Source organism: Vigna radiata, chromosome 5 (assembly GCF_000741045.1).
Source record: "Vigna radiata var. radiata cultivar VC1973A chromosome 5, Vradiata_ver6, whole genome shotgun sequence".
NCBI classification, from domain to species: domain Eukaryota; kingdom Viridiplantae; phylum Streptophyta; class Magnoliopsida; order Fabales; family Fabaceae; genus Vigna; species Vigna radiata.
The window spans coordinates 15204717-15219092 of NC_028355.1; the positions used below are offsets into that span (position 1 = coordinate 15204717).

At 30.4% G+C, this 14376-nt stretch overlaps 1 protein-coding gene across 1 annotated transcript; it reads right to left on the minus strand.

Annotated features, from left to right (window-relative positions):
* Positions 1-929: 929 nt before the first annotated feature.
* Positions 930-2440, minus strand: LOC106759743 (protein DOWNSTREAM OF FLC). The gene is made up of 2 exons (XM_014643071.2): positions 2170-2440; positions 930-1449 (listed from the first exon to the last, which is right to left on the minus strand). The coding sequence occupies exons 1-2, from the start codon at positions 2324-2326 to the stop codon at positions 1118-1120; spliced, it is 489 nt and encodes a 162-aa protein (XP_014498557.1). The 5' UTR covers positions 2327-2440; the 3' UTR covers positions 930-1117.
* Between the last annotated feature and the right edge of the window lie 11936 nt (positions 2441-14376).

Sequence of the window (14376 nt, forward strand, 5' to 3'; positions counted from 1 at the left end):
GTCAAAATTGGATAATCCACGGTTCGAATGTGATGATTGAGTTAGTCTACCAACTCACATACTTAACTTAATTTAATTTTGATTTTATAAAAAGATATTTATTATTTTTTTCTTAAAAATTATTAAGTTTTCTATTTTTAAAATTAATTAAACATGAAAATGAAATTTAGAAGTGAAATCGTTTTAATTTATAACTTTTTAGATTGGGTTGACTATGGACAACTCTACTTTTTAGTTATCTTACTTCACAATTACTCCAATTGCACTTTCCGTAACATTAAAGTAATGTGTATCAATTTCACGACATAATGCGTGCATTATAATCATGCACCACACACTTTTCGGCGTCTGGGCCGCTTCAACCACAAGGAGCTTACTTTGGGCCCCAATTAATTACTAACTTTAAGAATAATATAATCTATTTTTAAAAGAATTATAAAAGATGATTTCAAATCATAAATTTTATTTATAGAGAAGATCTAATGAAAAACTAAAAAATGTTGTCGAAAAAAAAAATGCAAAAATCCAACTAAGTCGAATTAGATTTAAGCATTTGATAGTTTCTACGGAAGTTTTTAGATACTGATTTGTTATATATAACAGTTGACAATGACGCCATTATATACTGATTTGATCGTGAAAAGAAAAATAATTGAAATGGACTTTGATCTTATTCTAAGAAACTACAACAGAAAACAATTAGACCAGACAAAACCCAATTAAAACGGATGCCGTTCGAAATCAACCCAAGTGATCGGTGACTTTTGCCAAAACTCAATAATTGTAAGGAAAAAACATGCAGGAACCATTAACCGCCACCAAAGGGCAGAAAACTTAATCATCAAAGCCATAAATATGAGAAAATGTTGATTTATTTCACAATCAGTATAATCTCAAGGAAAAGCACCTTCAACGAAAAACAACACACCTCAAAGTCCAAGACAGATCTTGATGTAATATATAATTAAGCAGGGTCCATCAACATATATTACATATAACATAATATGAAAATGTCGAGATAACACTCCACATCAAGATTGAATTAAATAGACATGAGGAAACCCAAAACGAAATTAGATAGAGATAATATACTGAAATCAATCAATTAATTAATTAATTAGTTCTCATTGTCGAACTCCTGGTATTGCCTGAGGACCTCAGCACAGCCTTCAGCAACATCCTGAGACATGAATCCCATGGCATTGGCGTACCTGTCGTCGGAGGCAATGCCATTGTAGCGGGTGAGAATAACAAGGGCTTCGTCACGGCCAGGGGTCACTTCCCTGCATTCAGGGTGAGAACTGCTCACAAGCTTAGCATTGCAGACCTCATCTGCATGATCTTCATCCACGTATATTGTGTATGTTCCGCTCGAATCAGTCTTCCCCTTCTTTGTGTACACAACCTCGTTCGTCGTCCTGCTCTTGCATTGCAACATAACCTCCGCACCTGCCAACAATCATCCATCAAACAAAAACATCTTACTAAGTGCATGTTTGGATTCTCACTCGATCATTCAATACCACCTCAAAATACGTAAATTTAAGTAAATGCTCACTTGTGTGGTCCATATTCAGAGTATTGATTCTAGATCTATAATGGTGACTTCAGATTTTGTGATATATAAAAAACATATATTTTACCACTAACTTGCTTTTGAACCACCAAGCATAAAACCCTTCTGTTCAAAATCAATTTTAACGAAAATCAAAATTAGGAAATTAATTTTTGAACAGATCCACCCAATCAGGCCACAGATAACAACAAAGCAAACAAGGGGTATAACCTAGTAACATGTAGCCACATCGTGTGCAAAAATTTAAAACGACACTCAACTAACACAAAGATTTCCCCGAAAATAAACTCCAGGTCTTGGTCACTAGATCTTGCGAAGTACTCATTTGTAAGTTTACAACCACATACACAGTCAGATCTGATACCACAGTTGAGAAATTCGAAACGAAACTACCGTATTATCCTAAACGAAACGGCTCTAAGAGTAGAAAGGCGAAACTGAAGTAAGAAAACAAAAGCAGACGAATGAAGACCTCAAAGATTACATTGAAACGTCAGGTATTAACTTTAGGAAACAGATCTGAGAGTTTAGTTCATAAGACAGAAATACTAGCGTTTAAAGAAGAAAGAGAGAAGAAAAGGATTAGCAGTTACCAGCAATGTAGGTGGTTGCAGAGGTCTCAAAACCAGCACGGCAACGGTCACAGTAGACGCGACCCTTAACGGAAAAGGGGTTCTTGGCAGGGCGAATGGCCACAACCATCGCCGGAAGCACACACAGAGCCAATAATAACACTGCCCTTGAGGCCATAATGCTCGTCAGCGATAGAACAAGAAGAAGAAAATGGAGAATAAGGAGAAGCTTTGGTTAGGAATGAGTAAGCACAGAGTGAATTGGGGTTGAGGATTTCAATAAAAGGAGCGGTGTGAGTGTGAAGTTGGAGAAACGGGCATAAAGAAAACAAAAGCAAAGCGCGTGGTAAAAGTTCGCCTGTGCTGGAGCGTACCGTAGAGAAAGGTGGTGATGCAAGTAAAACATGCCACGTCATTACGATAAAAGATTGTCTGTTTGTGATGGAGTTACTGTAAGGGTGTAAAGAGAGAGGAGCGTAGAGGAGAGGAAATGAGATGAGGCGGTGTGAATGAATTGTCCCATAATGTTTGCAGCTGGCGGTGTCGGTGATGGCATGTGATATGTGAGTATGGTAGTTAACAAGCTGTTTGCCCATCCAAATGAAAGTGCATCTGTTAATTCCGCGTCACGCGCCGAAAATTTTGCATTCGGGAACCTCTCTGTAGTGTTAAAAGTCGCATTATTTTGCTAATCCAAATAATGTTCCTAAATATCAACATGAAAATTAAATGAAACTAATATAGAAAGAATTTGTGTTTTTCAAATATTAAATCCTCGACCTTCTAACCATTGTATTATAATAATTTATTTATTTTAATATTTTAAGGATTTTTTTTCTTTCTTAAATATTTATAAGATTATGTTTACTTTTATGAAGAAAATACACCGAAAGGAAATTACCAGCTGCAAAACTTTCACCGTTGATTAAGTATCGTGACAATTGGTCAGTCGTTAAAGTTTCTGCCGTGTTCATCTTTAGATCCGAGAATGTATTCAACTTCATCGATGTTTCTTTTGGTTATTAACATATTATGTAAAATTATTTTGTTTCAAATATATAATTAAGACTCAAATTCGTGACTGTTAGAATTTACACATTATTTTACTCTATTGTGCAAAGTCCTTTGAGGTTGAGTATCATCATTTAGTCAACCACTAATATCATGGTTTATGTGCTTATTTAAAATAAATAAATAAATAAAACCATGTTCGTTACTTGAGGTTCTCGTATTTTATATCCAATTAATTGAAACCAGAAGTGTTCTTTCTATTTTTTAATTATATAAATAAAAATATATTTAAAAATATTTTTAGTTTCTTTTTTACTTGTGTGTAAAATGATATATTTTGTAAGAACCTGAAAATTTGGGTTAGGGCTGTTGGACCTTGTGTGAGGTACCCAAGTCCTAAAGATGAAGACCCTGATCTTAGAAGGGGTTATCAGAAATCTGATTTCATAAGCCAACTTATCTTTCTCTCTCTAAACCTTAAGTTCTTTAAATGCTCTGCCTTCTTTTTAGATTTCCAGTAAATTGAACCGTTCAATCTTGATTCTGAAGGTATTCAAGCGTTCATCGCGTAGAGAGTTCCATTTCTACCGAACGTTTTCTTTGTTCTGACTGGTAAGTTGTCTTCCCCTCTTTCTCCGTTGTTCTTGAGCCTAGGGCATGTAATTTTGTGGGTTGCATGTGCTCTGTGTATCTTTCTTTCGATTTCTCTGTTCACCCTAGCTTAAAGGGATGTTGTCATCACCACTTTGGTGATCTATAGGTCCTGCAAGCTCAACTCTGTGTTGGGAAGCACTGTTAGGGCATCTCCTTTGAACTGTTCTACGTAACCACCAAGGTAATGGGAGCTAATTATTTTTGTATGAATTTATTTTATAAAAAATATATGCATGTGAATGTTGAACTGGTGTGCTCTTGTGAAACTGTGTTATAACTTTTATTGTATTAGGTGTTATAATTAAAACTGTGGAATTGTGCATGTTGTGATATGATTATTTTAATCTGTTTTGAATGAGTTGATATCTGGAAATTATGTGTGCTAAATTGTTATTTGACTGGGATGAGTTGGATGACTGAAATTGATCTGGTTAGAGGGTCTGGAGTAAGGGCTCTGTGATAGCATGTATATGGGTATTAAAGAGGTGTGCAGGTACTGTTTAAGGTTGCTGTGAGAGGAAGTGAAATATTAAAATTAGGCATTTCAGATTTAGAGCATAAGAGAACGGGGTAGATAACTTATATAAATCAAATGGGGTGGTTGAGAACATTTTGTTGGTAGGATAGAGGGGACTTAAAAACCTGAGTTGGCACATCCCTAATCATAGAGCAACCTTGGCCTGGTCTAGTACGTTGTGACTGGTCATGTGTACTAGCGCCAAAGGTGAGTCTGATGCGTTCAGACATCTGAACCCTCTCTGGTGACTAATTGGGTAGGAAGGGGGTGTTGGAAGGGAAAGTGTCTCATTTTGGTGGCAATTAGTTAGGAAGCTTAGCAAACAGGAACCATTTTGGGCGTGTGAGGGGAAGTGAGAAAGTAATTCTGAGTCCTCGGGGTTTTGGGCGCATTTGACCTGTATAGGCAGTTTGGGTAAGTCTATTTAGACTTGTTAAGCTTATAAAATTGAACCAAAACTTGGTAGAATTGGTAAGTCAGAAACGAAGTCCCTAAGTCATGGAAATTGGTGAATTAGAGATAGATACAAGCCTAAATCCCTTCAAAATCACTACAGGAATGTGTAAAATCCATTTAGACACGATTAAATGAGTCAATATCACGAATTAGGGGTCTTAGAAGTTGGGGAAGAGGTCTAGAACGAATTTCGAGATGTTAGGTTGTCAAAATCTGCAGAATTTAGCTTCCTCTGCAGAAAAAATTTGCTTAGCGCACAAGGGGGGTGCGCTGAGCGAATTATGTGCAGCAGATTGAGTGTTTTTTATGTTTTTGACGTTCTGGGAGTTTCGGACGTCCGTTTTGGACGTTCTTAGGGTCGTTTTTTTGGGGGGGGGGGGGTTTGGACCCTTATGAAACTGTTGGTGATGGTTTCAAAGTCATTTTCTTTGTCTAAGTATGAGTTTATTGGGTTTTGTGATGTTTAGTGGTTCTTCTGGAACTATTATTGTCCAGTAGTGTACATGGAATGATTTCATACAATTTATGATGACTTGTTGGATTGTTTGTGGTCTTTTGAAGTGTAATTAGTGTTATATATATATATATATATATATATATATATATATATGTTTGTATGCAATGTAAAGTTGAAGGGTTACATGTACATGGTTCTATATGGATTCAATGTGATAATGTTATGGTATTTGGTGGTTCATGTCTCGAGTTAAGTTTCAAAAATGAAAGTATGGTTGATGGACGTAATTCCATGATCCTCAAGGGAGGTTACATGGTGGTGTCTTGTGGTTTGTTGTGATTGACCGTATGAATGGTCGGAGTGTCCTTATGGGGTTTATCTTGACATTCTAATGATCATCCATGCTCAAGTAGAGAGTGATGAGTCATGTGGTGAGAATAGCAGGAGGTCCTAGCCCATAAGTTCTTGGGGGAGTTATAACGGACTAACCTCGGGTGGCAGCTGATGGTTTTCCAGTTACTACACCACCGGGTGCACAAACCCCTGGAACTTGACATTTCATACTAGTCCGGATGGTCAAATCACATGGTCGGTTATTAGTATCAGAATAATGCATTTGGTCATAGTTTGTATGGTGTTATGGTCTTTGCATGCTTGAAGTACTTGGTTGCTACATGCTTATGTATTGGTTAAATTGGTACGAGTCAAGTTTAGAATATTACATGTTAAGATGTATGCTTTAAATTGGTATTGAAGGAAGTTTACTCTTGTATGTATATGCTCCTATGATGCATGCTTTTTATATAATTAGCTCACTCTTGCTTTCTTGTTGTGTGTTGCTTGGGTATGTTTTCCTTTGCAATGATCATCCACTTGGATGGAAGCAGATGGAAAGGAGGTTACTTTCGGGACAACCTTGGAAGGGAATGACAACGTTGCAGCCTCGTCTTCTTATGACTTTCATTTAGTCTATGTTATTTTGAAGAACCTTTTCATGTTTTAAAATTTTTAATTCCTTGTATTTTCAGGGAAAAACTTTAATACACCACTTTCAAATTTTAAATATTGTTTAAGAATGATTGTAATCCTATTACTCTTAACTGCTTTCTAATATTATTAATTGTGACCCCTTTATCATATTATGTACCTTTATAATATAATTGGAATTTCACGTATATATATTAAACTGAATAATTTTCATTTCAATTTTATTAATAAATGAGACCAAACAGTTAAAATTTATTAATGTGACCAACATCATTGTCAGATATTTTACCATACTTCCATAATAGGTTGTTGATCACAAACATTATACCATCACCCAAAATCAAGATTTAATGTCTCAGCTCTAAGTTTATCCCAAAGTTCTAAAATATCCCAAAATTCAAAGCAATTTTATCCGTAATTGTTTGTCGTTTTTTTTTGTGAGTGAATTTATATGTATATATACAAAAATAATATTAATAATATAATTAGTTAAATTAGATGTGAATGAACCAGGATTCAAGTTTCGTATTTGCATTTATCTTTTGACATAATTGGTGCTAATGACTATTAATCTAATTATGGCACTACAAATTAATGTGAAACACTCAATATTGACACCACTAGAGAATGTGAGATAAAAATGTGACTAAGCCATGAAATCGATGTAAAAAAGATGAGAATTTCAAAAGGCTTTCAAATTCCTATAAAGAAATTTCAATTTCTTTCAAATTCATATATATATATATATATATATATATATATATATATATATATATATATATATATATATATATATATATATCATTATATTACAATATTACAATGTCCATCTTTTTCTAAAATGAATTAGGTAACACCTTTCTAAATTTTGCATCAACTCTTAATAAATACTATTTAATAATAGTTAATATTATATTTAATTCCTATTATATGAATCTTTATTTCTTTTATTTAATTAAAAGATAAAAATTAAAAAACACTTCATGATCATATTATCAAATTACAAAATTAATAAAAAATTATAAATATAGGTGATTATAAATCATATAATATGTGAATTAAGGCGGTTAAAACCACCAAAATATAATGTGAATAATGACACTTTAAAATGTCATTATTTATATTGAGTTATTGTTTTTCAATGAAAAAAAATTATGAGAACTTTAACTGTTGTAGTTTACATCTAGAAAACGCCACTTTATATAATGCAATGAATGATGATTTATGTTGCCATTCAATGTAAATCACCATGTTATACTTTGTGACTACACGAATTATGGCGGTTTTTGAAACCACAATAGGCATAAATAATGATGGTTATAACGATCATAATATACAAAAAATAATTATCATATCTTATACAATTTTTTTGTAGTGTATAGACAGAAGAGTTAATATAATCCTTTTGATTATATTATAGTAAATAAATATATAAAATAAAGTAGCTCGAAAAAAAATATTTTTAAGTCAATCATTTTAGTTAATCCAACAATCTATGATAAATTGAACTGAGTTACAAAATTTATATCATGCTAAAAATTGTGTCGGGTTTAGTTTATTCATTCTTAACTTAATCTATGATAGACAAACCTATGTAAGTTATATTGATTCATTTTGACATCCTTAATTACGGTGGAGGTAGAGTTGTCAAAATCGGTCACAGTCCGCGGGTCAACCAGGCCCACCACTGGTTCAGGTCGAGTTAGATTTAAAAAAATTAGGGTTAAATATGTTTTTAGTCCCTATACTTTGGGGCGATTTTGGTTTTAGTCCCTCTTTCAAACTAAGGTATAATTTAGTCCTTCAACTTTAGAAAACTCTGATTTTAGTCCTTTTTACCAAATTTTTTTTAACTTTATTTGCTCTTTCAAGCACGTTTCATGGATTGTTTACACTGTTTGACACATTTTTGTTTCAATGTTAACTAAGAAACATGTTTGAAACAACAAATAAAGTTAAAAAAAATTGGTAAAAAGGACTAAAACCAGAGTTTTCTAAAGTTGAAGGACTAAATTATACCTTAGTTTGAAAGAGGGACTAAAACTAAAATTGCCCCAAAGTATAGGGACTAAAAACATATTTAACCCAAAAAATTATATTTTTTTATGCAGGTCAGGTTTTATTCTGACTCATTAAACCCAGCTCATTTGGGTTGAACTTGTGGTGAGCCGAGTTTGGCCACTAACCTACCTACATAATTTTATTTTATTAAAATTTAATTTTAATTTTATAAAAATATATTTATTAATTTTTCTTACTTGAAAAAATTATTTAAAGTTTCCTATTTTCAAAATTAATTAAAAACTCATGTTTGGAGTGAAATTTGAGAGTGAAATTTGTTTAGATTTGAATTATAGAAAGTTTGTAATTTTTTTTATTTAAAAAAAATTTGTAATTAAGTGAGTCAGTAAGCCAACTCATTTGCCCATTAACCCGTGATGGGTCGGGCCGAGCTCAAATTCTTTTGGCACGCTAATAAATGAGTCGAGTTAGGTTGGCTCACTAAGTGATCAACTTGTGGTGAGCCGGCCCGGGTCGGGTCGAGTGACACTTTTTGACAAGTTTAGATGGAAGATATGTTACTAGAGATGTTGATATAAATATTTAGTATCTTCAAGCTTGAATATTTGATATTTCCAACCAAAACATGCTAATTTAGGAAAATTGAAGTGTTGAAGATATTATTACATTTGATATCAAGTCTTGGAATTTTATTTGTGATTTAAGATATACTATATGGATTTTAAAATCGATGTAATAAATTAAAATATTTTACATTAATTAACTAACAATACTTCAAAAAAATGTTACTCATCCATGAGGTTGTACCATCTTAAAGTGAAAAAATTATTGAAATCATAAAGAAAATATCATTTTGTTATTCAGATTCCCCAAATTGGTAGTGCAAGAAAAACGCTAGGAGCTGTTAGAGGCGTAGAGGTTGGGGCTCATAATACTGGATGTGCAGAGGTAGTGTTGTCAAAACGGGTCATTCGGTCCGATTCGGCTCGACCCATCACTGGTTGGTCACTTCGTGATCCAACCCAACCTGACTTATTTATTTGCGAGCCAGAAAAATTTGAACCCAGTCCGATCCACCACAAGTTGATGGGTTAAACGGGTTGACTCACTTAATTACAATTTTTTTAAATAAAAAGAATTATAAAATTTTTGTAATTCAAATCTAAATAAATTTCATTATCAAAATGTTCAAGACAATTCAAAATAATAAAAAAAAAAGTACAAAATAATCTTTCTTTGTATAGAGTCAGGAGAGTACTTTTTAGGGTTTCATAAGATAATAAATTAATAAAATAAAATTAGATGGGTTGGTGAACCAACCCAGCTTCCTATGGATTCAACTCGGATGAGCCGGATTTAAACGAACCAAGTTAAAAATTGATCCACATAAAAAAATACATTTTTTTTTACCCAACCCGCCTCATATTCGTGGTAAGCCGGATTGACCGATTATAACCCATTTTGACATTTCTACGTATATCATATATCTTAGTATTTCATAATACATAATCTTTTTGTGATAGTATTTCATATGTGTTGGTAAAAGATACTTGTATTTTTAATTATAGAACTTTAAATAATAAATTGGTATCACCAAAGTGAATATATAACTTTTGTAATAAAGTGAATCAATGTAAATTTTGATGTAAATATTTTCTTTGGCACATTCTTAATAGATGTATGGTTCATTTTATATTTGATTTGTTTTTTAATTTTTTTTTTAAAAAAAACCCTATATTGCAAATGAAATATTTGTAAAAGTTATTTTACAACCTTAAATTAATTTAATGAAAATTAATCTTCTTTATGAGAAATTTTTTATAGTTCAATTCAACCTCTTTTCAACTTACTATATTTCTACCTAGATATGATTCGTAAGGAATAAGTCATTACAAGGGAGGAAGCCACGGAGAGAATATCACCAAGGAAAAATAATGAAGGAATAAGGATGAGAATGGAAATACCCAAAACCGATGCAAACACACCTGATGTAGTATATATAACATTTACCACAAGGATTCTCTTAATAATTTATGTAAAAAGTATTCAATTCATTATAAGTAAGAAGTATCACGATATCCTTTGTAAATAGAACTAAATATTTCAATATATATTAAGGTGAATCAGTATAAAATTTGGTTTAAACGCCCTAAGTATTCTTTCAATTTTTTTTTTCACTTTTAACTATTAAATAATATTTCATATGTTTTCTATTTATTATTACTCTTTCTAGATTTTTTTTTTAAAAAGAAGTAAAAATATTTCAAACTGTATATTCAAGTTTTATTTTATTTTTTTATGAGAATTGATCGCAAAATGTATTGGTTGATAAAAGCATTATTTTAACATATATCCTATAATCATAAGTTGCTTTAAATGAAATAAAACATGTGTAATGGTGTCAAAAATTAAAAAAAAAAAATTAGGTAAGCACATTGAAAGACTGAGATATCAAGTACAAGATTAAAAAATGGATAGTTACATAGAAAATAAAAAAAGGAGAATTGAAATAAAGTTAATATTTGAGTGGAAATTGAAGAGTGATTGATAACTCAAGAAATATATGAAGAAAGACATTTGCTTAACAAAATCAAAAGATAGACTACATGAAATCGAAAAGAAATTTGCTTAACAAAATCAAAAAATAGAACTAAAAAATTCAATAACGATGTTTATTACAATTTAAGTCACCACCTTCGTTAATTTCTTGTATTAGTTTGTGTTCTTCCGTTGATAATCTATTTTCATGCATTTATGTTTTTTATAATTTAAATTTCCATCTTCATTCAAACATATTTGTTAAATTGATTCACAGTATAAATGATTTACAAGTTAATTTTGTATTAATTTTGGAATCTTAAATTGAAACAATAATCTAAATTGAAAATCAAGTGTTTATAGTTATATTTGTAAAAGATTTACGTCGAATTGATTTAATTAACAAAAACAAAACAAGTATGGAAACAAATCCTCTGAAAACAAGAATAAAGGTATTAAAATTTTAAATAATTTAAAAAATTCTTTTTATAAAGCGGTTTCTTTTTATATAAAGAAAATGTCCTTATACTTCAAAAGCAAAAATGAGTGAAGTTCGTCACAGAATTTTTTTTTTTTTTTAACTACATAAATCTTAAAAAAATGGGTGAAGTCCTTATCACTGTTTTTTTGAACTAGAGTATACATAAAAGGAAGAGAAAATACTTTAAGAAGTTAAAATTTCCATAAATATTTTATTGTCTTAAAATTAATTTTATTTTATATAATGAAAAACATTTAGGTAATTTTATTGATTTATAATCCAGGTAATTTCTAAAAACATATTTAAATTGAAATTTAGTTCATATAATTCAGTGTTATTTTATTTTTGGTGTCTATACTTTTTTTTTTTTGTTTTAACCTTTTATATCTGTCTCCATTTGTTAATATTTATTACATGAAAGTTAAGACAATTAAATATTATTACGTAAATGAAATAAACAAAGTGACTATGAATTTGAATTATCTGTTGGGTTTTCTGTATTATTTCTTTATCCAGTTTTTAAAATATAATGATAAACACTATTGTGATATTTTAAAATATATAAAAAAATTAAAATACCAACATATCAATATATTAGAAAAAGAAAACCAATAGAAAATCTATCTAAGACTCATATCAATCAAGTGGCATGTTAAAAAATTTCACATCAACAATGATATTTCATTAAAGAAAAATTATACAAAACTAATTAAAGAAAACACAAAATTAAGAAAAGGGACATTAATTACAATATGAAACGATGCTTAAGAATTTAATAAAAATAATAATCAACGCTTAACTATAATTTTTAGTCCAAACACAATACACGTTAAGTTAGACTTTACAGATTTTTATTATAATTCATCTTTGAAATCATTAATTAGACATTCATGGAATGAATATAAAGTTGTGAGTAGCAAAATATATAAAATGTTATGGAAAAAAGAAAGATTAAAAACTCTATTTGAATCAGTGAGCAAAAGATGAGCCATAACATAATCAATATTTTATTCGTTACATTTATTATATATTTAACTTCAATTAAAAGTCCTTAGTCATACTTAGTTACAATTTTTTTTTTGTCGATTTTGGTAAAATAAAAACAAGTTATTGAAAATATAGAACAATTATTCTATTAAGCACTACAAACGACATACAAAATTGGAAACTATCATATACATATAGTAATGTCTACAAAATTTTCTATTTCACACACTGCGCTACTCATCACATTCATTTCAATATACCTTACTTTATCACAAAAAGGTCACCAATTTTTTATTTTCTTAGTTGCTCCAATTCAATTTCTTTCTTCTTCAATGGTTAAGGATCAACCCTTACAACGAACACGAAACAATTTAAGGAAGGGTTGGAAATAAAGATCAGAGGAATTTTTATTCTTTAGAAGTGAAAAAGAAGAAATTAAGAATGTTGTATTATTTGTGAATAATGCTTTTAAAGAATATAGTGAATGTTAAATAAGACTTTTTTTTTTTTTTACATTGGTTTTATAATAAACAAATGTAGAAAGTTAAATTTAGAATCAAGGCCCGGAAATGTGTAAACCTTCATTGGAAATTGACGTAGAAAGTTAAACTCAACATTTATCAAAACATATGGGATGTTGTAAGTGTAATATAATTTTAAAAAATATTAAAAACTTCATCCGCGTGTATCATACAGTTTGCCTTAGGACTAAACACCACTTAGGTCATCCATTCAGGCCATTTTTTCATACTGTCTACTTAGGTCGTTCTCTTAGAACGTTATATTACTAACTTGAGTGTCAAAGTGTCTTTAACAAATATTCATTTGCACAGCTTCAACAAAAAAAAGAGAAAACAAACAACGTAACTTCGATGATAGAGAACTACTAGAAAATTTATTTGATCTTCGAAACAACTTGAAATATTTTGAATAAGAACATCAATCTATACTTGAACAATAAAGAAGAAGTTTATAAAATATTTTCTAAATCGACTTTTAGAATAGCTAATGCAGAAAATATTTTATTAATCATCTATAATCATAATAGATTCATACCTTCGTGCCAATATTAAAAAAAATGTTCATTGTTTCACTTATTTTGTTTTTTTTTATTAAGTTTAAAGTGTATTTAAACATCAAACAAGAGTATTTAAAAGAGTTGTTGATTATCATTAGCTTCTTTATTTATAGATGGAGGACCTAACAGATGAACCACTTATAACTAGAAAATCACTTTTTATTATGATTTCCGCGTCAACCTCCGCGTCTCTTTATGTGTAATTTTCATTTTATCTACTTTGATGGATAAGTGTATGAAACAGTGATCATCATTATGGTAACAATTAATCCTAAAAGCAATTCACATCCTCTATAGGGACCAATATGCAAAATAAATTGAAAAAAGAAATAAAGAAAAAACTAATGAAACAAAAAGTTACAGAAAGCAGAAATATCCTTAATTGGCGAGTTTGCGAGATTCGAGTAGGACCATTATAAATAATAAAACTATACCTCAAAGCATTTAACAACAATAGACATCCAAAACTCAAACTTAAGCCATTGATTGATCTCTCACATGAGTTGATTCTCCATTATTATCTACATCCAGCTCCCAAAGTAATCTTTGATATTTTCACCCAAAATTAATGGTTGCAACTAAAGATGCCTCATTTTACTGTTTTTGGATCCATCACCCACCAATTAGATTCTCCACTTTTGATACCTTCAGATGTCTCACTCAACTCTATGCAAATACAACACAAAACAAAATAAATGCACACACACTCTTCCTCACTGTCTTTTCTACAATGTAAGCTCAACAATTTCACAATCATCAATAATGTCTTTCACTCTAAAATTTACCAACATAACACCACCACCAATATTAGGAAAGGGTATAGAAAATATTTCTTTTATTTTATAAAACAACAGATTAGTAAAGAAAATTAGATTAACATGAAAATAATTATATTAATTATGTTACTTAAAGTTTAAATATTCATTACCCAGTGATTTCTGTTGTTGCATAACTTGTGTTTTTTTTTTTAATGTAAGAGTAAACCATAACAAGTTTGAATCGTAACAAACTAACGTTATGTGTCGAACATCTTAAAAGAA